Raw genomic sequence first — 24,064 nt, forward strand, 5'->3', positions numbered from 1 at the left:
AAATTATTTCGTTACTCCCACCGACGCAGCGCCAAACAGTTTCTTTCGAAACTATCAGCCTTTCTCCATATTACTTTACTGTACTAACAGTTATCTGATCAACTAAATAAGAATGGTAAAGCAGCATTGGTCGTTACTCAACTAATGGTAAATTAAATGACAAGCAAGGTTAACGTTTCTCGCAAAGTGCTTTGCAAAGAGAGTTGATGGCGAAAGCATCCTTGTGTTATGGAAGATAAGAATCCCTAACAACGCCGATTTTTCCTTTCGGTGGATATCCCAAAGGACATGAATTAGATGCAAAACACCAGGATAGGATGATAGGAAAATCTGTTAGGTTTACAACTATTTTAGTATGTTTTTTTTTTTTAGCCTTTTTACTCCCATGATATCTTTAGTACTTCTCCTTACTGTTCTCGTACATAGCTTATCATTTTAGTTTGGAGAATTCAGCATGGACCAATTGATAATACCCTTACTGATGTTTTTCGTTAGTCTCATCACTTGTCTGCATAATGTTGTACCGTTGATATTGTAAGGAGAAATTCTGCCCTGGTCACTCGTGGGAGCTAAAGGGCTTATGGTATTTTCATCATGGTTTGTTGGTTTCTAATGAATGTTAGGTCAGTGCAGAAGATAGAGACGTGGGTCTGAACGGAAAAGTCAGTTACCACATTGAGCGGCCATCTATCGGGATACCTTACTTTCAAATAAACAGTAATTCCGGTCTGGTAACCACTGCCGTGACCTTTGACCGTGAAGAGAAGCGATCCTACCAGATAAGGATCACGGGAAAGGACGGAGGACCTTACCAAGAAGAAGCAGAGAGGCTGATGGGATTCTGTCAACTGGAAATAAAGATCGAGGACGTCAATGACAACGATCCTGTTTTTAGTAACACTCCATTCAAAACCAATATAAAGGAGGACCTAGAAAAAGGGGATATAGCACTTCATGTAAGCGCCACCGATGAGGACGCCGGTAGTAATTCGCTCATAACGTACTCTCTTGAAACACCAAACAAGCAATTTATGATATCCAACAGCACGGGAATTATAACCACCAAAGGTCCACTGTCCTCGACAAAGTACCAGTTCAGAGTGATTGCGCAAGATAATGGAAAACCGCCGCGGTCCTCTAAAGCAGTTGTAGACATCAGTGTTTACAAAGCCGGAAAGGACCCGCCAAAGTTCACGGAAGACGTGTATATCGCACGTGTTCGCGAGGATGTGCGCCAAGGGTATAGGGTCACGCGCGTGTTGGCAACAAGCCCGGATCCCCAGAATCTGATTTTTTATAGTATTGTGAATTTTCCACAGCCTGTTTACATTGATCCGGTTCAAGGAGTTATAGTGACTCAGCGTACCCTTGATTACGAATTAGCATCAAATTACACAATACACATCCTTGCTCAAGATAGTCAAGATCCACCGCTTATGTCGTTCGCTCGGCTTGAAATTCTCGTGGAGGACGTCAATGATTCACCGCCTCAGTTTCCGGTGTCAAAATACGAAGGACAAGTTGCCGAGAATTCACCGGTCGGCAGCTCTGTCATCGAAGTGAAAGCCGATGACCCAGATAAGGGTGAAAATGGAAGAGTTTCTTACGCCTTCATCAGAAAAGAAAGCAATGAATCATTTGAGCTAAACTCGAAGACTGGGCTTATCACCACCAAAGAGGTATTTGACCGTGAGGAGACTGGACGTTACACCTTGATTGTGGAAGCACGTGACCATGGAGATCCTCGCAAAGCGTCAAGTTGTCTTGTGGATATCATAATCAGTGATCAGAACGATAACCGTCCTGTGTTTGATCAGACTGTGTACAATGCAACTGTTCACGAAGATGCTTCTAGAGGAACACACATTCTCGAAGTATCTGCAGTGGATGACGATATTGGAAACAATGCTGTGGTGAACTATTTCATCACGGCGGGAAATACCCGAGCGGCTTTTGCCATTAACAAGGATCTTGGACAAATTGTCGTGGCGAGTTCTTTAGATCGCGAAACACAAGATAATTACAAGCTCATGATACGGGCAGTTGACGGGAAAAACTCTGGTACGGCTGTGGTCATTATACACGTCAAAGATGTCAATGATAACAACCCTGTGTTCGCTAACACAACGTATGTAGCCAAAGTATACGAAAACCAGCCAGCCGGAAGTTACGTCACGACATTGTCAGCATCTGATAAGGATCTCGGACTGGGTGGAGAGTTCTCGTTTTCGATCAGTGGTCAGGGAAAAGACGCTTTTGATATCGACCCAATTACCGGTGTCGTAACGACTATCAAACCTCTAGACCGAGAAGCTAAGGGGCGTTACGACTTCCTTGCGTTTGCCACTGACAATCCTAATGCAGAACCGGGCTCTCGGAGGACCGGTTCTTGCGATGTGGTGGTTTGGATCCGGGACATCAATGACAAAAGTCCGCAGTTCCCGGATGATGTATACGAGGGAACTGTGAAAGAGAACCAGCTTCCAGGCGCTCGTGTCATGGTCTTGACGGCAGTCGACGAAGATGACCCAAATGAAAACGGAAACGCTGTCATGTCTTACAAACTAATTGATAATGCAGGTGGACTCTTTGAAATCGATCGCGACTCAGGATTAATTTCAACGCGGAAAAGACTAGACCGAGAAACTGTCGACGAATACCGACTGGTTGCCAACGCTACAGACCGAGGTCGACCGGCGCTCTGGGGTCAAGTGGAGGTCATGATCAGGGTGGCGGATGACAACGATCATCCGCCGCGGTTTACTGAGCAGACTTTTGTCGCCAGCATTTTCGAGAACGCATCGATTGACTCGTCCGTGATGACACTCAAGGCCACCGACGAAGACATCGGTAGTAATGCCAGGTTACGCTACAGTATTATAGAAGGGGGCGCTGATGCGGAGGAGGATGGCAGTAGAATGTTCCGTGTTGTGGAAGATACTGGAGTCATTCAGGTAGCTAGAAGCTTAGATTACGAGACACAGAAGCAATACACTCTAAAAGTCATGGTAAGTGAGATTGAGGACTCGCATATTTTGGCGAAAGAGCATATTTTAACGGTTTGTCGTGTGGGCCTTATTCCAAAGATAATCCCTTTCAAGTTATGTTTATACTCCAGGCCTGGTCTCTTCGGGCGTATTTCTCGACTAATAAACAAATAAATTCCATGTTGCCGAGTGTCTTTGTAGGAATAGATCACAGATATTGGAGGATAAAAAAAAAAATGGCCCACGAGATACAGCCAAGTGTGTCAATGTTCTTACCACGGTTAGACATCCTCTGTGATTTATTACTGATCAGAAGCACGGCAACATGGATTCTATTTGATTTACATCATAGAGAAGCAAGTTGCTGTTAATGGTGAGTCCAAGCAAGGAAATGATCTTCGCGGGGTGGACTGCGAAGTAACTAGTATCTAGGGGGCCTGAATTCGAATCCTGTCGAATCCTGAGTTTTTAAAGAATCTCCTGCAATTGTTTAACAGTCCCTCCCCCTGGCAGGATCTCTCTTTTTTTTCGCTTAATTTTCATCTGCATGTCTGTGAAGTTTATCTCATTAAGAATTGTAATTTCAACTTCATCTATGCGTCTGTGAGATTCCGTCCACACTCATGCGTTTTCGTTTGAAAACAGATATTTTTCGATGTGTTTTGGCCTTCTGTCCACACTTAAATGCTTGAAAGCGGAGCCTTTTGAAGACGATGACGAAAACGCATTAGTGCGCACGGCGTTTAAAGCTTGTGAGGTAATTATTTTTACATCATAGTTTCGACCTCTGTCACTTTCCTTCTCCCTCTTTTCGTTTAGGTGCGGGACTCTAGTCCTCCTTTCTTTAGCGACAAAGCGGAAGTAATGATCACCGTTCAAGATTACAATGACAATCCCCCAGTATTTAATCCCGTATCGTACGCGGAAATAGTCAATGAGGATGTTACCCCTGAGTATTTTCTCATGAAAGTTACCGCCACGGACACGGACTCAGGCAGCAACCGAGACTTCAAGTTTTCCATTTTTGAGGGTGATCCCGAGGGACAATTTCGTATTGACCCCGAGCGGGGAAACCTTTATGTACACCGCAATCTGGATAGGGAGAAACGAGCGGTTTATCTGCTCACTGTTAGAGCTACGAATACTGGTGAGTGAAAAACAAATGTTGGACAACTTTAGTTTGACAATTCAGGAATATCGCTTAAAAAATGTCGCCGGACATTCTCCAATTTTGATCAGGAATATTTGGTCACGTGACGAGTCTGAACTATCACGCGCGAGGAGGAATAGAGTAGCATCAAGCCATGTCTGAATATCAGATGTATTGTAAACTGCGATATTTACTGTCGCTGTTTTAATTTTCAGCAACTCCTCCCCTGTATGGTCACGCTTCAGTTAAAATCACCTTGAATGATGTGAATGACAATGGTCCAACTTTCCACCCGTCAGAAATCCGCTTCAGTGTCAAAGAAAACTCTAAACCTCCTCAGTACCTAGGAAAAATTAGCGTTGATGATCCAGATCTTGATCCTCCTAATGGAGCTCCGTTCTTTTTTGAGATTGTCGCCGGCAACGAACAAGGCCTCTTTGAGCTGAATAACAGAACGGGAGAGATGTCTACACGAGCAGTGTTTGACCGTGAAGAACGCGAATCTTACAGGCTCGTGGTAGCAGCGTGGGACAGTGGCAACCCAAGAAAAAATACAAAGACTTCACTCTTTGTGCACATTTTAGATGAGAATGACCATCAACACTCGGTAGGAACGTTAAATCTCGAGCTGAATTCTTATCAAGGCAAGTTTCCAGGGGGGAAGATTGGAAAAGTGTACGTGGTGGACGAAGACATCAATGATGACAGACATTACAAATTGATATCCAACAGCTCCCGTTATTTCACCATTCAGCCAACGACAGGAATGATAATAAGCCAGCCGAATCCTCCTGAAGGAAATCACTACTTGTCTGCCATAGTTTCTGATACTAACAGCATCTTCACATCGGTGATCTGTTCCGTGTTCATCAAAGTCAAGCAGGTATCAGCTGAAGCTGTCCACAACAGTATGGCGATAAGACTCGGTGGTGTTACGCGTAAAGAGTTTATCGTTTCAGTTCTAGCGAGATTCAAGGAGTCAGTGGGAAGCATTCTTGGAACTGACGAAGACAACGTGGATTTATTTAGCGTTCAGGACGCACCAAGGGTACCGCGAGCTATCGACGTTAGGTTCGCGGCTCATGGAAGTCCTTACTATGCCCCTGAGAAAATGATCGCTATCTTGAAGAACAACCGACCCAGTTTGGTCAAATCATTGGCTGTGTTTAACGCGAAAGTTTTGGCCGTCGGTGTAGATGAATGCCTGCATGAGCCGTGTGAATCTGGTGGCTGTACAAATGTGTTGATTGCTAATGGAGAGGTGGAGGTGATTTCTGAGAGAGGAACGTGTTTTGCGTCCATAGTTGCGATCCTTGAACCACGCTGTGATGATTGTAAGGGGAACCAAAAAGATATGACGAGGTGTAAATCAAAGCCGTGTTTGAATGGAGGCACGTGTATGGACACTCCTCAAGGTTAGTTTTCCATGCTAGAAATTCACCCTTTGAGGGAGGAAACATGAAATATTTTTATGATCATTTGGGAAATTTCTATTGTAGCAGTAGCAGATGATAAGGAACGCTTGTCTCCTTTCGCCCGGTAAACGCAGAAAATATGCTTGGTTTGGAAGCCATTTTTCAGTAATAGGATTGTTCAGTTTTCAGAAATGAATCCGGTAATATATACCAGTTGCTCTCCAACGAAGACGTTATCTTTCACCGTTTGCATTGCCTAACCAACGAGTACTTACATATGATGCACGATCTTCGCAGTAGATAGCGCTATTTAAGCAATAGCGAAAATCAACGAATACTTGCTAAAATGAATGCTGCTTTCGTTTTTCGAATTTTGTTCTTTTATTAGGACACAAGTGTCGATGTATTAAGGATCACGATGGTCCCAACTGTGAATTTACAACGCGAAGCTTTGTGCCTGGCGAGTGGCTGTGGCTTCCAGCACTGGAACAGTGCAGTATAGGTTCCCTGTCACTCGAGTTTGCCACCAGAGAACCAAACGGGCTTCTGTTGTATGGAGGTCCAACTTCCCCCGTGCGGGAGGGAGACGTGCATGATTTTATAACGCTTGAACTGGCAGGCGGTAAGATTCTTGTGAACATGTCTCTTGGGGACCGCAATGATGTGGTGCGCGCCGGAGTTCCTGGTGGGATGGCCCTGAATGACGGTGAATGGCATCATATTGAGGTCTACCGGGACGGATCAGTAAGTGACCTTATTTAAATCGGTGAAATAGTGGTAACCATTATGTTGTGTTCTTGCAAAACAAACAAACAAACAAACAAAAAACAATTCTAAAACTATCACAGTTCTTCCCTTAGCCAAGGAATATAAATAGACCAGTAAACTATAGGGAGTTATCTGCAATGGACCTAATATCCGTCCAGAACTTGGTGCCATGAAAAACTCCGGCAGCTGTGGGCCATCTCGCTGGGAAGGCTTAACCTCCTGTGGGAAAATGAAGTTAATTGACGGGTTTTCTTGTCTCCTACGCCTACGAGTGCGTGAAACAAGGCTTTAACCAATCATGGCAAAGAAAAGCCTGTGGTCAACCAGGGTTTGCAAACTTGGTTTAAATAAGGGTTACGTTTTATCGTGAACAAAATTAGCTTAAAAACAGGAGGATCTAGGAGAAAGATCTAGCCACGATAAGAACGACCACCAAACGGGTAACCAAAGAGAACGAGAATGGTCCTCATTGTCGAAGGCCTATCAGGCCGCAATGCTGTAAATGACTCAAAATAGATGTGTAGTCTAGAGCATGATAGAATGGAGATGTCTGCTTTAAAACGCATGCCAAAGTGATATAGTCACAAGCTCAATAACCCATTGAATGGTTTGGATGCTGACAATGCTTAATTCGAGAAACTAAGTGTGAATGGCGAAATTATGAGTAATACAATTGTCCAGCTTCTCAACTTGAGGTAGAGCAGATGAAACTAAAAATTCAGAAAATAAGACATGAGAAGAGAAGAAGAAAGACGACTTGTCTTACATGACTGGTTTCTTTCTGTTTCCATTTCTACAACAATAGTATACGGGAGCATTATGGTACTCAACCATTGAGATCGCCATCTTAAAGGCCAATCCGGAACCATGATTGGTTCGTTTCTACCACGTGGTACAAAATACTCTTCTCTGATTAGCTGTGTACCCATACTGCCTCCGTATGCTACTCACAACAGATATAGACCACCTTGTAAACCTATAATAATGAGTAGAAGATTTTTAAAGCTTCTCATCTTTGCTGATGTTTTTTTTTTAATTATAAATCTTAGTTTGTACGTGTTACGGTGGATAAGTGCAAAGGAGCACGGGTGGAGGCGGGACGCGTGTCTAGAGCTGTCGAAGACATGTCTCACTGTTCTTCCACAGCAACATTGAGAAAAAAGAACAAGTAAGGCTGCACTGTCATTTAATTTCAAGCCTTAATTTGATGTGGAACTTTAACGACGTACAATTTTTTTCTGTTTTATGTCTACTATTACGCTATTTTATTACATTAGGGCAACAGGCCGTGCAAAACATACGATGGTAGTACTGTAGTAATAAAAAGACGGAAATCAGAGTAATAAGTAGAGCGCACGAAAATTTCCAATCTTCAAATTATTTACGTCCTTCAGGCTGGACTTTTTAAGCGACTAAATTTCAAGGGAAATTGATTTTACATTTTTTTATTATGGAAACTTCCGTAATTTCGTTTGTGATGTTTTGTTTTGTCTCCTGACGCGCCTTATGCAATTAATGTGATTCTCAGATATTGCCGTAGGGACTATAATTCGTATAAAATACTTGCGGAATGATAAATTCCCAATTGCATGGTTTGACATATGCGAGCAGACATTTTGCCCATTACCCTTACTACACTCCCAACTTGCAAGATATCGGCGCGTGTTACCAATGCTTAATTATCGAACAAGATGTTATGTACAACCACTCAGATATCAATGGCAGTCTGAAATGTAAGGGAATCATCTCTTGTGTGTTGGGGAATGGTGGTAAAATCTGAGCTCTTACTTTTCAGGTTTTTGAATTTAAACGGGCCCTTGCAGCTGGGTGGAGTATCAACCACTAATCTTCTTTACCCCAAACTGACTGTCGCCAATTACGAAGGCTGTATACGGAATGTGATAAATCAGGGCAGATACTACGATCTGAAGACACCCATCCACAGAAATGGCACCAAAGAAGGATGTCCTATGGTGGATCAACATTGCAGGAACCACCAGTGTGACGCCCGGTCCAAATGTGTTCCTTTCTGGACTGGGTACTCATGTCATTGCCAATTTGGTTTTACCGGTTCCACGTGTGGCAGAAGTAAGTTTAGAATTGGAAGTTTTGTACACGCAACTCTCACCGTGAACAGCTGTGAGAGAGACTGTCTTATTAGAGTGAGTGAATTTTCCTTGCGACCAGATCGATCTAGCTTTCCATTCCCATTTCCCAAGGGTTTTTTTCTTTGAGCAATTTTCAATCGAATGTCGAAAGTGCGTTGGTTTTACCTGACTTTACTCTGTGATTGGTCCAGAAAACTTGTGCTATCCTCTCGACCAATCAGGTGCAAAACTGAAACAATTAACGTTTTCCCGCGCTTCAAGCAGTTTGCTTGTTTTCACTTTGAGTTCTCATTGGTTAATGACGTGCCCCTGTTGTTCAGTTAGTCATGCGAAACGCAAAAGTCAAAAGCGCTTTAGTTACAGAGGAGTGAAAAAAACGAGAGAGGTTTGGGTCGGGTCGCGTAATGAACCGACCTTTGTTCTGATCGGTCGCTGAGATTATTTTGGTGGTCACTTTAAAACTGCTCCACAACCAACCGTGTTAGGCTCTTCTAATGTGCTCTTGTAAAGCTTAACCCTTTCTTTTATTTATTTTTTACAGGGACACGTGCCTTATCCTATACGGAGGGAAGTTATACCGAGTTCCTTTTTCACCTGCACAAGTTCGACTATGAACCGCGGGAGACTAAGATCAAAATGCAGATCCGAACGCGTGATCCGGATGGAGGTTTGCTGATGCACAATAACGGAAGTGAAGAAGGCCGCTTTAGTTCACTTGAGGTGAGATCGTAAGCTCGTTTTTTATCGTTTGCGTTTGAAATTTCTCTCAATTTTTCTATAGTACTGATGTACTGTAAGAATCAGAGTTCATGTCTTTCGTTTGGCTTTGCGAGAACACTCATACTTAAAATCACTGTCGCTAAGATTTGTTACGTCCTATCCGTTGACTATCAAAGTAGCTTTTTATAGATTGTTACAAACCGCCCACAGCGATTTTCAAAATGGAAAAGGTTACTTTCTGTTTTAGACAATAAGCTATCAAAAGGAAAACAAAATTCTGCAAAGGAGAGATGTGAGAATGGATGCTTTGTGATGCAAAAATTTCTTTGTACTTCCAATTGTAATGAATTTTGGGTATTTATGTACTGTTCGGTTGGCTCAGAGAGAGGAACTAATTTACATCTGTCTCCTTCCTGGTCAGGTTGTGCCCTACGATATTGACGGGGAAGGGGAGAGTGAACTGATTGTCAGATATACACTGGGTTACAAGGACCAATCCTCTCCAGTTTTGCAACTGACCGGTGTCAACGTGGGCAATGGTCAGTGGCATAATATAAGCGTGGTACGGGAGAGAACACACGTCACGCTATCCGTGGACAGTGATGGTGATGGATATTCTGTAACAGGTATGGTTGTCACGTATCCTTTACGCCTCTAGCAGGTTAGGGACTGAACTTTCTCCGGGCTTGACGCCAAACGCGTCAAAAAATAGAAATGTGAGGCAGGGTTACCTTGTTCTTCTCCCCACTTTCAAGTTTCCTCAGGGAGATGTTGACTTTTCCACTGTTACGTTTCCATAATGTCTCCTACTCACTGCTTTGCGTGACTATCCCAATTAGTTGCATGTTGAAAAGAAATGTCAGCCGTAGAAAGCTAGTGTAAGTTTTACTGTTCTGAGGGACTATGCGGACGACCCCTTAAGTTTCGTCCTAGTAATTTTGGTATTTTGTGTTTCAGAGCACCTTGGCGCAGAGCACTCTTTGTTTATTATTGATCCCACGCGGACCTACATTGGGGGCGTCCCACCATCTAGCACATCGCGGCATCGCCGAGCTAACATTAGGAAAGATTTTGTTGGTTGTATAAATGATGTGAGATTTAACGGGCATTTACTCTATTATTACAATGGAACAAACGCTTTAGGAAACGCTCGGTCTGTAGGTATGGAGAACGTTCCTCTGTGTTTGTTTGTAATTAAATAGCAATGACTTCCTAATCCGTTTTCCCTTACTTACATCTAAGTGAGAGTAAGGAAGAGCAGTCTTCCCGGCTTCTGCAAGTAGAAGGATACACGTATTATTGACAAAACACCACGCCTGGACGGATCTTCTTCTTTATTTTAAGGACTCAATTTGCGTATCCTAACCTCATCTTCTTTTCCTCCTTAAATCCTTTCGATTTTCTTTCCTTTGTTCTTTGGCTGGCGAAGCAGACCGTTTATGGAAACACTTTGAACTTGTAATCAAAATGTATCAAAGTGCCACGTATGCGTTGAGGACCCATCGCTTTTTGGGTGGGGCACTGGGCTCGAGTACAGACTTAAATTGGACGTTTTTCTTACAGGGGTCAGTGAAGGTTGCTTGGCAGAACCCATGTGTGAACCTAACCCATGCAACATCTCTGAATGGTGCCGAGACGTGTGGCGGAAGTTTGTCTGCCTTCCTCGCTTGTGTACTACCCAGCCGTGTAAGAATGGCGGAACATGTTTCGAAGGGGCTGATTCCAGGGGAAACAACAAGTTCTTCTGTAAATGCCCCTTGGGTTTCGAAGGCGCTCTTTGTGATGTGCGTGGCCGGTCCGTGGTTGTTACTGAAGTAACTGTTGCTAGAGTAGAAGACGGCTTAATTATCGGTATTTGTGATTGCTCTTAATGTATTGTGTTGTACAGTGAAACCTAATTATAGAGGCATTATGTATTGACGGACACTGGTGCAACGTCCAATTTTGTTCCTCCCAACTTTACTGGTAGCGCAAACTCGCACAATGAGCCTCCGTAAATATGCAAATAGTTACGTTACACAATGGGCGAAATATAAGGATTTGAATGGGAATAAATGGTCGCACCCTCGACCTTAAGATCTGAACACTTTTTGAATTAAAAAATGTACTTCGATAGCACCTTTAAAATGTTCGCGGTTCCGTTTATAACAGTGATGATACTAATTGTAATATGATAAGGATAACAATAAAGATAGCAACAGTAAAGGTAATTACACAAATGATAACAGTAGTAACGATTATGGTGACGGTAATGAAGATGTTTAATATCATTATTGTCATTATTATTGTTACTAAAGGATTCTTCTACATGTGATACTTGTCAAAGTCTGTCACCGGAACAGGCCTTACCCTTTCCATGTTTTATCTTACACCTGCAGGGTTAGCAATCCTGGTAGTGACGCTGATCTTATCAGCTTGCATTACATTCGTTTACCTCCGCCGCTCTCGACCGAAGAAGCATGATGTTTTTGCTGAAGAAGATCAGTTTAAGCGGGACAATGTTGCCAATTACCGCATTGAGGGAGGTGGGGAAATGGACCTCGAAGAAGAAGATCAAGTAAGGGACATATTGAGATCCTTTGAAACAAACGATTTCAGTCCGTGTCAAAATAAAACGTTTAAAATATCGGGAAGCAACGGTGACGTCAGCGGACCATATGTCGTGCTCACTGCACTTAAAAGGGATGTCGATGGAAGACAACCCAGCGGAGTGCCTGGCTCCAACCCTTTTCAAAGGCCTGTTAAACTGGATAAACAAGCTGTACAGCGCTCATATTCCCAGGAGGGCTCTGATCAGGAGCCCCCGGACTCTTCTTCTTCACCGTCAGCGGTATCCACCCCTGAACGGCGCAGGCGCGTTCGTACCTCGTCCAAAGGAGAGGAAAGACATAGTCCGGAAGGGGGTGAGGAAGGGGTTGAGGGAAGTCCTACTCGGAAACTGACGGAAGTGTTCGGATTGAGCGAAGAAGAGCAAGAGAGAATGAGATCACCGCCGGAAGGATTTTCGTCGCCGGAAAAGTACCAGAGCTTGAGTAAAAGAGAGCGTGGAAATGGTGCTTCACTGCAGAGACCTAACAAAATGGAGGAAGAATCAAGAAAACCTCCACAGTGTGTGGAAGAACTACCTCTGTCTCACAATGGCGTGGAATCCTTCGCAATGGAGAATCCTCTGTCGCGTCCTAGTAGTGACTTACACAGCTCGGCTATAGAAGATGGATTCTCTCCCGTTTATCGGAACTCTATCCCCCCACGAAAACCCCCACGAGCCTGCTTTCCGAGGGGGATGCCACCCCCACCGGGTAACTTCATACCGGAGGATTTAATGCAGAGGTTTTGTTATGAGGGGGCTGGTTCCCCCACCATTTCGCTAAGCACTCTGGGAGACACGGAAGGCGAGTCGGAAGCTGGTGATAATTTTGAGTGTGTGATTCAGATGGGGGAGAAGTTCAAGAAACTGGCGCGTATTTACGGACAGACTCACTCGGTAACCTTCAGTCCACACGACGAGGTCATCGGAGAATAAAAATCAAAATCCAAACTACTTAAATCCTTAGCTTTAGGCACGTAACGGTTTCTGCGCACAAAGTGAATCTTAAGCCTCTCGTTTCTTTCAGAGATCTGTTGCTTATCACATATATAGTAATTTAAGGCGCTGGAGTTATGTTGAAATTAAAGGACAACAAATTTGTTTTCCAGCAATGTTACGTTTGGTTCATGTTGAATATATTTTTTTTATCATTATCAGGAAATTAACAGATGATGCGATTTCATTTTATTAGCTTACTTAAAAGGAATATCGTTTCTGGAGAGTACTTCTCTCCAGTACTATGTGAAAATATTTGATATTTTCTAGAGTTATGATATTATATTTTGATATTTGAAATAATGTAAAGTAGTTTTATTCAAGCGGTTAAAAGTTTTCGAACATGCGCTAGTTTTCAAGGTGCTGTAAAACGCATCTGTCTTTTCCTTGGACTATAACTGTTGCCTTGATTTTGGCAGTGGTCAAAGCATACTTTGCTTTAGGTCTGACCTTGAATTATCAATAATCACTGATTCACTATGGGGAACCATGTGTTGAGTGTGCTAAGCCTTGCTGACGCCAAGTTCTCCGTTTAATTAGTTAGGAGTTTAGTTTAAATGAGTCGTAACAGAAAGTTTCAGGTTTTTCTTTTTTTAAATTGGGTCCGTCATGTCCACACTGAGTTAAGACTCATTTGAAAACCGCTCGTATGAGGAGTGTAAATATGATAAAAAGAAATGAGTGAAAGGAAACTTCACTCGTTAAGTGAGGTGGAGCGCCCACTTTTCTTGACCAAAACACATGAATGATTTTGTATGGCTGTAAAAAATGTGTTCACTCTTTGAGAGATTGCCTGATTACGATTCAGTAAAGAGAAATAGTTAACAGAGAGTATCGTGATATCTTGTCTGTTTATATCAATAAAATCCATATTAAACTGCGTAACCTTCACGAGCCGAAAAATTCGACGGTATTCCAACCCTGAAAAAGGTGCAATGGAAGGTTTTTTTTTTTCAATTTCAAATACAGTGGCGAAGACAATCAAGTTATTAACTCCTTAACTTGTTTGTTCTTTGCACAGCTTGAATCGGAACACAATATTCCTTTCAGGGCCTGGGTTCCTTGGGTGCTTGTGATTTCCCTCCTCTTTCTGTTTTTTTTTCCCCATTTTTTCGGTCCACATCATGCAAACCCTGTGATTCCGGTTTGCAAAAATCCGTGGATCAGAAAGATCTACCGAGCGAAACTGGTTTAATTTCTAAACTCGATAGTCGCCATGAATAGTGAGCAATTTTTTTAAGCTTGTCCATCCCCGACGTAACTTTGATAAACGTTTTCCGCACGAGAGTGGTCTGTCTGAGAAGCAGTCGAAGTAGCTCTTTGGATTTTGAAATTGCACGTTTAATAAGTTGACCTGGATTCAGGGTGACACTAGCACCGATAGCTTTGGATAAAGAGAGAATCTTTCGCAATCATAATTTTCCTTGTCCGGTTCACAGCCATGACTACAATCTGATGTTTTGATTTGATGAGATCTTTTTTTCGCCCGTTCGTACACGGAGCGTAGAGTCTGATGGAGGATGAGTCTGGAGAAGGCCTGGGAGCTAATAGAAATGCAACCAAGCCTTTGCTGCTTTCAAGATGGCAGCAATCTTTAGCAGTTTAATAGTTTTCTTTCTTTTCTGCCCTATTTCTCTCGCAGTGAGAGATGTTTTCCACGAAGAACTACTACTGAGACCATTGAAAACTGGCCACATTTATGCACACTTTCAGTTCACCATAGTTTGGGATGTGGATGTCAGGGACACAAAATCCTGTAATTGTCAACTTTCAGTCGGCTGAACTAAATTAGTTAAAAAATTATTCTATTCGGCAGAAAGTTGGAATGGTTTGTTTTATCGCGGTATTGAAAAGAAAAACAATCGTTTTCTTTTTGCCTTATGGTTTTCTCGTCTAGATTAAAGAGAAGCCATTCGATCATTGGTCGAAATTTCACTTGGAGTGTGTTTGGGTGCTCAGACCAATAAGGATGTTTCATATCCCACTGTCCGTGTTTTCATAAGTCTGTTTAAGATTAGCGGTAATTGGTTTTGAATTTTTATGCTTAAGCCAATTATCACAATTGATCCCACTTTGGTGTTGGACAGCAACTAGAGCCAAGCCAAATAGATGTGAAAAACAATTTTGTTAGTAGGTGTTCGTTGTGTATTAATTTAGTAGAGACACACACTCTTCAGTTGCTTATTGTATTCTATCTTTATTCATTGATCAATTATCTTATAAGCTGGTACAATAGTCTTTCTTGATAACAATACTTTCACATCATTCAGTAATCTTACAGTAACATCAATACCATTAGTACAAGTACTTTTACTAGTTCTCAATACACTACAGTGTTATCTGGGATGATTAGTCTTGATATCACATGTCTGTTTTATTATTATTGTTGTTTTTTTTTGTGTTTATAGTCTCCCACTACAGACTGTTTCCAAAATCCTTTGGGCAGATTGTTAATCAGTACTCAGTAGAAGAACTTCATCTGAGTCTCACCCAAGGACAGTGGCAGCACGAACAGTGGGGGTACCCTGTCACTTCAGCCCCCCCTGGAGCAGAGTTATGGGTGTGGTTCCAGGATAGAGTGAAGGGCAGGTAAAATTTATGTAAAATTTAAAGGTAAAAAGGTACAATTTAGGTAATTTACAGGTAAAATACAGGTAAAAGTTAGGAGCTTTTTAAGAACAGTGTGCTTTGAAACAGAAAAATGGCTGATCAGGAGAAAATTAGAACAGAAAATAAATACATGGAAATTTATTTTACTGTTGGAAAATTTAAGGGAACTAAGTTGAGAATACTTTTACACATTGTAGGTTTACTTCTGATTAATTGATTGCTAGCAGACTAAAAGCTAAATCAATGTTATTTGTTTTTGCTTGGAAGGTTGAGTGGAAAATTATTGAATCAGTTACATTGCCCTAAAATTACTTTTTGTTAGAGTTTTATTTTACTTTATTTGAGTGTACCTCAAAATTCTCTGACTTTTTGTTGAGCCAGAAATTTGAGAAAATTATTTTTCTTGTGATGTTAATTGGAAATGTGTGGCTTCAACTTTAAAAAATACCTCAGTCTGCTACCTCAGTCTACATTTTCTTCTGTTCAATATGTTTAAAATCCCTAAGAGAGATTTAAGATCATGAAGCTTATTTTGAAGTAAACTTTAATTGTGTACAGTGTACTTGTGTATCTTTTGATAATATTTATGCAGGAAAAACATTGTCATGATTATTAAGAGTGATCAATATTGAGAAAACCTTGATTTCCCTGCTCTTGTTTGCAGCATGGATGAGAACTGGTCAGGACTCACCCAGGCATTGTCAGGCCAATTTTGCGCTTCCCTGAATTTCATAGACAGTAAGACAACCACAAGCCCCAAACTTTCCTTTAGAAGGGAAGGTGTTACCTCCACTTCTGGTACAAACTCTTCATTATTGAGACACGCAGCTTTGCCCAGAGAGTTAGTTTGTACTGAGAACCTCACACCATGGAAAAAACTGTTACCATGTGACTCAAAGGTATTATATTGTGACGTGATTTATGTTCTCATAAATTTGTTTTATGCTTTGTATATGCTGTTATGTTTCTGAAAGTCTTCTCGGGAACAGAAAATATTGCCCAAGACACAAAAGTTAAAATGTCATGGTTGAAAGAGTCATGATTTGTTATTATTTGAAAAAAAAAAAAAAACTCCCCCCTTGAGAAAATTTTTGAAATAGCTACTCTTTCAACTTTTTGAGTTTGTATACATCCACCAAAAGTGAGGGTGGCAACTCTTTTGTGCTAATAAAACATGCTCCTCACTCCAGTGTTTTGTGCTGGTCATGTAAAATGATCAGTTGTCCCCAATTTCTTATCTTGGTTTTACCCTTCCATTTCTGTGCACTGTCTGAGAAAAAAAGGAAACATAATTGATGACAGTACTTCTGTTTTTTTTTAGGCTGGTCTAACTACGCTATTTTACTCCTTGCTGCTGTATAGTGTTAATTATCATTCCCTAGCAGTTCATTTGAGACCAATATGCCAGGTAAATTGAACTTTCATTGACAAATCTGTTAACCACTAATTTATGGAAGTCAATTTTAAGGCATGTTTTTGGTAACTTGTGACTCTGGAGGTTGTGCAGCTGTAATGAAAACTGCAGAGAAAATTATTTGGGGAACATTTGCATCCAATGGAAGCTAGATTTAATTCCTTCAGTTTCATAATTGTAGTAACTTTTGAATTACTGGTATAAAATATAACACTTGTCCACTTGTTAGAGTGGACCAATTTTTACAACCAATATCAAGGCGATGTTTTCTTTTAATGTGGCATACTGGCAGGATGCAAGTAAAATTGTAGATCCCAAACTGAAGGTGAATGATTAGCAGGCTGTTGAAGTGTTCTCTTAATACCCATTGAAGAATGCTCAGCTTAGTCTGTTGCTTTTTACATAAAAACTGTTTGTCAAGTGTGACATAAAATTAGTGGAGTGCAAAAAGACGCACGCTGTTAGCCTGTACAAACTGTGTTTGGTTGATTAAGGATGGAATGATTCATTTATTGCAATTTTCAGGATACAAGCTGTTCACAATACTCTGTGGAATTAGTGCAATCAGTTTCCATGGTGCTAGACCCACTCCTAAGAGGGGGATCCAAATATGGTTAGTTATATAAACTCCTGTACAGTCACAAACGCAAAATGAGAAAGGATTACACATTATGCATTTTGTTCCTAGAAAGAGTTTTAAATGAATGGGAAGGTTAGCATTCAAGGTGAGCTAGCCCCTGCAACCAGTTCCTCCAAAAAGTCCTATGAATAGTTCATACAGAGGAAAAGCCAACAAGCATTAAGACCAAATTTTGGGTTTTTCAGATAAAAGTTTAATCACTTGATACTGGTTGCAGTAGCCCATTTCTTAAAGGTCCCAGTAACTTAATGGGCCCATAAAGCTGTTCTTTTTTCATTCAAGATAGGGATTTCAAAAGTTTTGAAAATGATACAATAAAACTTTCAGTTAAAGAAACAAAAAGGACTGCTTTGGGTGCCAGAACCTGCTTTCCTATCCTTTTAAATTTTGATTTTAAAACATGGCTTCTGGCCCGTTAAGTTACCAAGACTTTCAAGAAACAGGCCTCAGGACTCTCAGACAGGAACTAGATACCAGTCACTCTCAAGAGTACTATTAATGTAAACAAAAAGTGTGAAAAAATAGAAAAAGCAAGATATGATGAATAGGAAAGTAAAATTACTATTTACTGTCCAAAAACTAGACTGTAAAAGCATTATTAACAGTGACCTCAAAAGAAGCCACTGGCAGAGGTCAAACGTCTGAATATTTCCAAACTATGCTTATGTAAAAAACTATATATATCTTATTAACCAAGTGCGAGGGCCGTACTGGGAGAATATTGGCCTGAGGTCTTGACAGTACGGATCGAGTGCAGCGAGGTCCGTACAAAAAAGACCAAGGGCCGATATTCTTCCAGTACGGTCCCAAGCAAGCTTGGTTAATAAGAGATTTATTACACAACTGAAGTTCAAAGGGACACAAGTGCGGTATCATTCGAGACCATTCGGGACAGTGCCCAGTCCAATACTGAGAGAATATTGACTGGTAATAGAGCATTTTGATTGGTTGATTTTAGTTATTGGCCCTCTGACTTCCCGAGTCGTGTAATAGTTAACAATAATTCATTTATTCATTAACTTTGTGTTTAGATTGGTCCTTCAAGAAGCTTTTTGGTCGTTCCATCAAGTCTGCATGTCCTCTGGCTACTACCAGTCGTGTTTATGTTGATATCAGCAGTAACAAGGTTGGATGTAACATGTGAATTGTTCATTAAAAAGAGGTCTTACAATCATACATGTAACATACATAATGTACACTGTGGATTCAAACTTGATGAAGGGCATGAGATAAACTAACAGTAAAAGTGAATTATCCAATTGATAGTTTTAAAACCCAAGGGAAGAAATGGTCCTGGCAGGTGTTCTGCAGTTTAAGCAATTGTAGAAAGAAGCCTGACAAGACAAAACGAAAACATAAACAAGAATTCAGGTTTTAATGGGATTCCAATCCATGCCACCTAGATACGGGTTGGTCACTACTACCCATTGAACTATGAAGCCACATGTTGGGAGCAAGGCAAATCAAATTTGACCTTTGGGTGACTTGTGGGGTTTTTCTTCAACAAAATGACTGTAACAATTTTCTGTAACAGTTTTAATTGTTTTCTTACCACCCCACAGAGTGATTCAGAGTTCACATTGTCCCCAGCTTTCTCTACAGTAACGAGACAAGTGACAGAACATCATCAACAACACTTTGCTATGTATGATGTGAAGCAAATTAGTAAGTTCAAAACATTACCACAACATATGCCTCTGTAATTACTTGTAATTTTAATCTTGATAGACAGAACAAATTTACAATGTGGCTAAGTACTCATTGGCTTTTTCTTACACAAAGGAACATTTGTAAAGCTCTTCCCACCAAATCTTGAAAACAAAAGAAAGATGAAAAGCCAGAAAATAATGATTCCTCAGCATTACTCACTTGTTCGGGGAAAGGAAAATGTACCTTAGAAAAGTCTTAAAGTTTGAGGACTTGTTCAAACAAGAACTACAGAAATATGAACAATGATATTTTTATTTAAATTCTACACAAACTAACTTATTTGCATTCAGAAGAAAAATAAATTCATTTTGCCTCACATCTTCATTGTAATGCAAATAAAATTTGTCAATGTTGCCTAGTCCAGTGATGGTTAGGAAAAAAGTGTTTGCAACAGGTTATGGTATATAACACCCTGACATTTTGAAAGTCGGCTAATCTTTTTTAAACAGTCTTTCTGTTCAAAGAGCAAATCAAACTATTTAAGTCCAGTGGTAAAGTCCTGTGTTAATGAAAATAGTGGTAGATTCTCATTTAAATTTTTTTTTTAATTAGAGGATTAAAAAGGGTTATATATTTTGAATCTACAAACTGATAGGGATAAAAGATTACACTTTTTCTTGATTCAGTCAATGCCAGTGTTTCTGACTCAGCTCTTAATGTGGTGTTCAAGTGGAAGAGGAGAGCTGCTAAAGGTCAGTAGAACATTGGCAAAGATGTGCATATAATAAAAATAAGTCAATTTTAAAAAGGGTCACACCTATCAAGTTTGACCAACAATTCCTAGTTTGACACCAATCTGAACTTGTACTCAGTTTGTCTAAAAGCTAGACACTACCGATGAGATGTCTTATTCAGGCTCACCCTCAAACACTCAAACTACTCAATAAATTGTAACTCCCATGTTAAAAACTCTACCTTTTTCAACAGGTGTTCCTCCACAGCTTTATGCTCAAAGATTTGTAACAGGTCAGCAATGCATCGACATAGCTCAATTTATTTGTTACCTTATAGATATTACTACAACATCAGTACTATCACAATTTTTTTATTTTTAACTGTGAAACTCAGAGGATTGTGTAATACTGTAAATATTGCTGGAAAACTCTTGTGTTTGCTTCTGCCAAATGGTAGATAACATACCTCTTGCTCACCAACTTAAATAAAAATTACCTCTCATTAACCAAGTTCAAGGTCCTTACTATAAGTCACGGACCAAGTTTTTTCCACTGACAAATATGACCCAAGTGCAAGGTATGTGGGCCATAAATCCAAGCAGAAAAAATAAGATTCTGTAACTTACAGTATGGAGGGGTTGGTAAAATAATTTATCTGTTACATCTTATGGTTCATAGATATTAATAGAGGGGAGATTTCAGTTCAAACAAACTTATGAATTTAGTGGCCCACTAAATTGACCAATCATAGCATCCATGCTAACTAAGAGCTGTGATAATAAATGATAAGCAGTATCATTAATTATTTTGTGGATTGATGGTCTTCTCAATCATCTAAATCTGCAAATGTGACTGGTCATGATACGGTAAACATTCCTGTAATATTCCAGGTGTTCATGGTTTACTACAGGTAAATTTTAAAAAGGCTTCTCTCTCTTATTTAATTAGGATTTTAATCTCTTATTTCATATACAATTATGTTGTTCTTTTTAAGGGTATGGTGAAGAAAAAGGTGGTATTACATCCATGTTACACAACTGTCACCCCACAGATCCCCTGCCAGTTGTTTACTTTGCTACCTTCCCTTGGTACCTCAGGATCTTTCTTCACACACTAACCATCAAAAGTGCTGGCAAAGAAATTAAGCCTGGTAAAGATGCTACCTACTTCCAATGTTCTCTAATGATTGGTGGATCTATTGATTGGCTGATTGGTTGGCTTTCAGTCCTCTGGTTGACTGATAAATTGACTTACTGACTAAACTTTTGTCTAGGTTACTTAACGATGAATCTATCATTTCACCAGTATGATCATTTGACACGATTTCTAGCTTGCGAGTAGGTCATCATCATTATTAGCGCTGCAGGACGGGTACAGGTCAAGTCCTCCGGATGTTCTCTCGCCCGAAATTTTTAGCCATGTCACCCGAAAAAAAAAAAAAAAGTCAGTTCGTCCGAAAAAACAAATACTTAAAGATCGGACCTACAGACTGTAAATAGGCAATATAGTTGAGAAATCTTTATCACTAAAGCGCTCTTTGTTTCCGACGACGCCGTGAACATGATGATCGGAATTAGAAATATGTTCCATTTCGATCGATCGATACCTTCGGCACTTTCTAAAAATATGCTATTTTGGTGTGTTTACAAGTGACTTGACTTGAGTTTTTTTTTCGGGTGACACGATTTAGGTTCTGGGTGACATGACTTCGGGTGAGATGACTTACGGGCGACTTGACCGTAAACCTTGCAGGTCGCACATTTGTTCGTTCGAGAGTTTGAGAGTGGTTTGCAGGGGGTCTGGCACTAATGATTATCACTGCTAGACCTCAGGCAGACCTCCCGCCGGATAATTCTTGTATATGATTGTGCCAAGGTCTCTCATCTTTCCTCCTTCTTTCTTGCTCCGGGAGGGCGGGAAGATGAGCGACCCTGGGAACGAGGTTGAAGTTGTGTAGTTGAATTTAAACTGAAACCCAAATTATGGTTGCTCTCTATGCAGATATCATCCACGTCACTCCAGCAAAGGATCGTTTGCGCCCTTATACTGTAGAGATGCTGCTGACTTTACCAGCAAACTCTGTAACAGAACTGAGCGTACAGTTTCACAAAGGATTCCTGAAATGGACAGAACATCCTCCAGATGCCCATCACGGCTTCTACATCAGGTAATGTTCACTGCGCATCTGTCACTGTAGAAAAGTGTATTTATTTAGGACTGTTCAAGGTGCAGCCCCTCAAAGTGGAAAGGAACGATATGGAACATTCGTTAGGAACGTTGGACAAGGACGTGAATAATTGAAGCCTAGTCTGTTCCAATTTTCTCGTAATACTCTGTAATCTACCAGCTGAGCTATTGAGAAATCGTTTTTAAGTTCAGCTGTATGCTAGGTTCAGATATAGCCAACGTCCTGCTCAAACTTTCAACGGTTCAACGTCTGCCACGTGAGACAACTTGGCTCTGACAGCCTGAAAGCACGCAGGTCATTCGCTGTGTCTCTATAGTCATTGTAACGTTTGCTCAAGCGCAGATGTTTGACCGCTCTGTTGTCTAGCTCACTGTTAGGATCAACGTCCAAATTGCGATAAATGTTTACAAATAGATTGAGTCAGCTGGGAAAATGACAAAAAAAAATCAGTTCAATTTCGTCGTGGTTTCTCGTAAGATTCATGTAAGAAATTTTGCATGAGCCATGCAGAAATAGTGCGATTTTCTGTCTAACCAGCAATAGTCTGAAATTCCCCAGGTAATGGTGGCTTCGGATACAAAATCACTGTGCTGTCAACTGTCTTGAGGGTTTCTGATATACCGAACGGCCCCTCACTTATTTTTGTATTTGGTTTGTTTTAGTTCCGCTGTGATCTCTACAAAACTTCAAGGCCCAAAAAATTACACTGGTTCATCACGTCACTCCTCTCTCCTGTTCGAAAGGTAACCTTAAATCATCCTCCTATAAACCCTTCAGGTTATAATGGTGCTATTTTCATTTCTTCATTTATCTTTTTTTTTTCTTCTTAAGATGAACCATGTTTTGTTGTGACTGATCAAGAATGCCTAAAATCGATTGGGTTGCGAACCTTACCAAATGAGAAAGCATATAGACGTTTGTCAGTTCCTAGTTCAGTTCCTTTTAAAGAAATGTTCAAAGCCCCCTGTTCGATTGTAGCAAGTCTGATTTCATTTTTTTTTTTTTTTTTTTTTTTCCAGTGGTGAAACTACTCCAGTGGAGGAAGTGTTTCTTCGTGTTCACACAGAAGTTTTGCTCATTACCCTCCCCACCCCTGACTTTAGTATGCCATATAACGTGATCTGTTTGGCCTGCACCGTAGTAGCCATTGCATTTGGTTCATTTCATAACCTGTCCGTGCGAAGATTTGAAGCTGTAGACCCTAAGGAAAACACTGGTCCCATTGGCAAGTTGAAAGTTTTTCTCGCCAAGCTGAAGGGAAAGGTCTTCGGGAAGAAGGAAGAAGAAATTGCGGAAGAAAAGAAAGAAAATTAAAGTGAACATTTTGGTAAGGGTACCGTGCGAGTTATGTCGCGCTAAAGTAAAGCGTTAAATATTCAAGTGACCAAACCAATCAGCACTTAAAAGAAAATAAGCACGTGATCTGTGGATCGTCCAGGGAAAAGCTTTGACTCGTTTAGTCAACTAATCTTGACCGGTGACTGATCAGTAAGACTGTTATGCGTGTAGATAGATCGGTAATCCGCTTCGATCCCAGTAGAACTTTACTCTAGCAGCCATTGTGGGTTGTGTTTGAAAATGAAGAAAGAATGTTTAGAATGATGAACATCAAGAAAGGATGTGGAAACTTCTTGTTTTGCGCAAGTTGAAATGATGATAGTTTTTTTTTTTCTTTTTTTTTTTAACGTTTTGGAGGAAGATGCCCTTTATTCAATGGAAAGAAAGAACGTTGTTCACGAGAGAAAATTAGATTTTATTGGTACACCTCCTCCTTTTTGTCTCAAACAGTGTACAGTGTGGACATTGTTAAGATGTCTTGAAACAAAGTGGATATGAAACATTAAAAATGCTTTGGAAGTAGTTCGCTCGTTATTTTCAATCGGAAATTTACTTTGGTTTTCTTCCGGTGACTGCCAATAAAGCAGCTATCAACGGTCACAAATTCATTTTGCCTCTTTGTTTCGAATGAGTAGAATTCAGGTGGAAACAGTAATAGTCTTTTTTAAGGTAGCTAGAAAACATACGAGGTTAGAGTAAACCTGATAAAAAAACAATGAAACATCTTGGAGTTTGTGTGACGCTAAAACTATTTGCAAA

General features: G+C 40.6%; 2 protein-coding genes across 3 annotated transcripts in view; both read left to right on the forward strand.

The window, feature by feature from the left end:
* The window catches only part of LOC111332645 (protocadherin-like protein), a 28,643-nt gene extending 15,027 nt beyond the window's left edge, over positions 1 to 13,616 (forward strand). For both annotated transcript variants that reach the window (XM_088753715.1, XM_088753716.1), the window contains 11 exons: positions 624 to 3,008; positions 3,807 to 4,134; positions 4,353 to 5,552; positions 5,941 to 6,296; positions 7,370 to 7,488; positions 8,116 to 8,408; positions 8,970 to 9,148; positions 9,570 to 9,774; positions 10,106 to 10,309; positions 10,712 to 10,999; positions 11,527 to 13,616. In XM_088753715.1, coding sequence (XP_088609841.1) covers positions 624 to 3,008; positions 3,807 to 4,134; positions 4,353 to 5,552; positions 5,941 to 6,296; positions 7,370 to 7,488; positions 8,116 to 8,408; positions 8,970 to 9,148; positions 9,570 to 9,774; positions 10,106 to 10,309; positions 10,712 to 10,999; positions 11,527 to 12,671 — 6,702 coding nt within the window. In that variant the 3' untranslated portion in view covers positions 12,672 to 13,616. The remainder of the gene's footprint in view (positions 1 to 623; positions 3,009 to 3,806; positions 4,135 to 4,352; positions 5,553 to 5,940; positions 6,297 to 7,369; positions 7,489 to 8,115; positions 8,409 to 8,969; positions 9,149 to 9,569; positions 9,775 to 10,105; positions 10,310 to 10,711; positions 11,000 to 11,526) is intronic.
* A 665-nt stretch (positions 13,617 to 14,281) lies between these two features.
* On the forward strand, positions 14,282 to 23,827 carry LOC111327736 (GPI-anchor transamidase component PIGT). The gene is made up of 13 exons (XM_022932021.2): positions 14,282 to 14,487; positions 15,140 to 15,320; positions 16,006 to 16,240; positions 16,663 to 16,749; positions 17,281 to 17,368; positions 18,427 to 18,521; positions 18,958 to 19,060; positions 19,732 to 19,797; positions 20,033 to 20,071; positions 20,774 to 20,929; positions 21,781 to 21,946; positions 22,630 to 22,710; positions 22,987 to 23,827. The coding sequence occupies exons 1-13, from the start codon at positions 14,313 to 14,315 to the stop codon at positions 23,279 to 23,281; spliced, it is 1,767 nt and encodes a 588-aa protein (XP_022787756.2). The 5' UTR covers positions 14,282 to 14,312; the 3' UTR covers positions 23,282 to 23,827.
* Positions 23,828 to 24,064: the final 237 nt, after the last annotated feature.

Source organism: Stylophora pistillata, chromosome 3 (assembly GCF_964205215.1).
Source record: "Stylophora pistillata chromosome 3, jaStyPist1.2, whole genome shotgun sequence".
Taxonomy (NCBI): Eukaryota; Metazoa; Cnidaria; class Anthozoa; order Scleractinia; family Pocilloporidae; genus Stylophora; species Stylophora pistillata.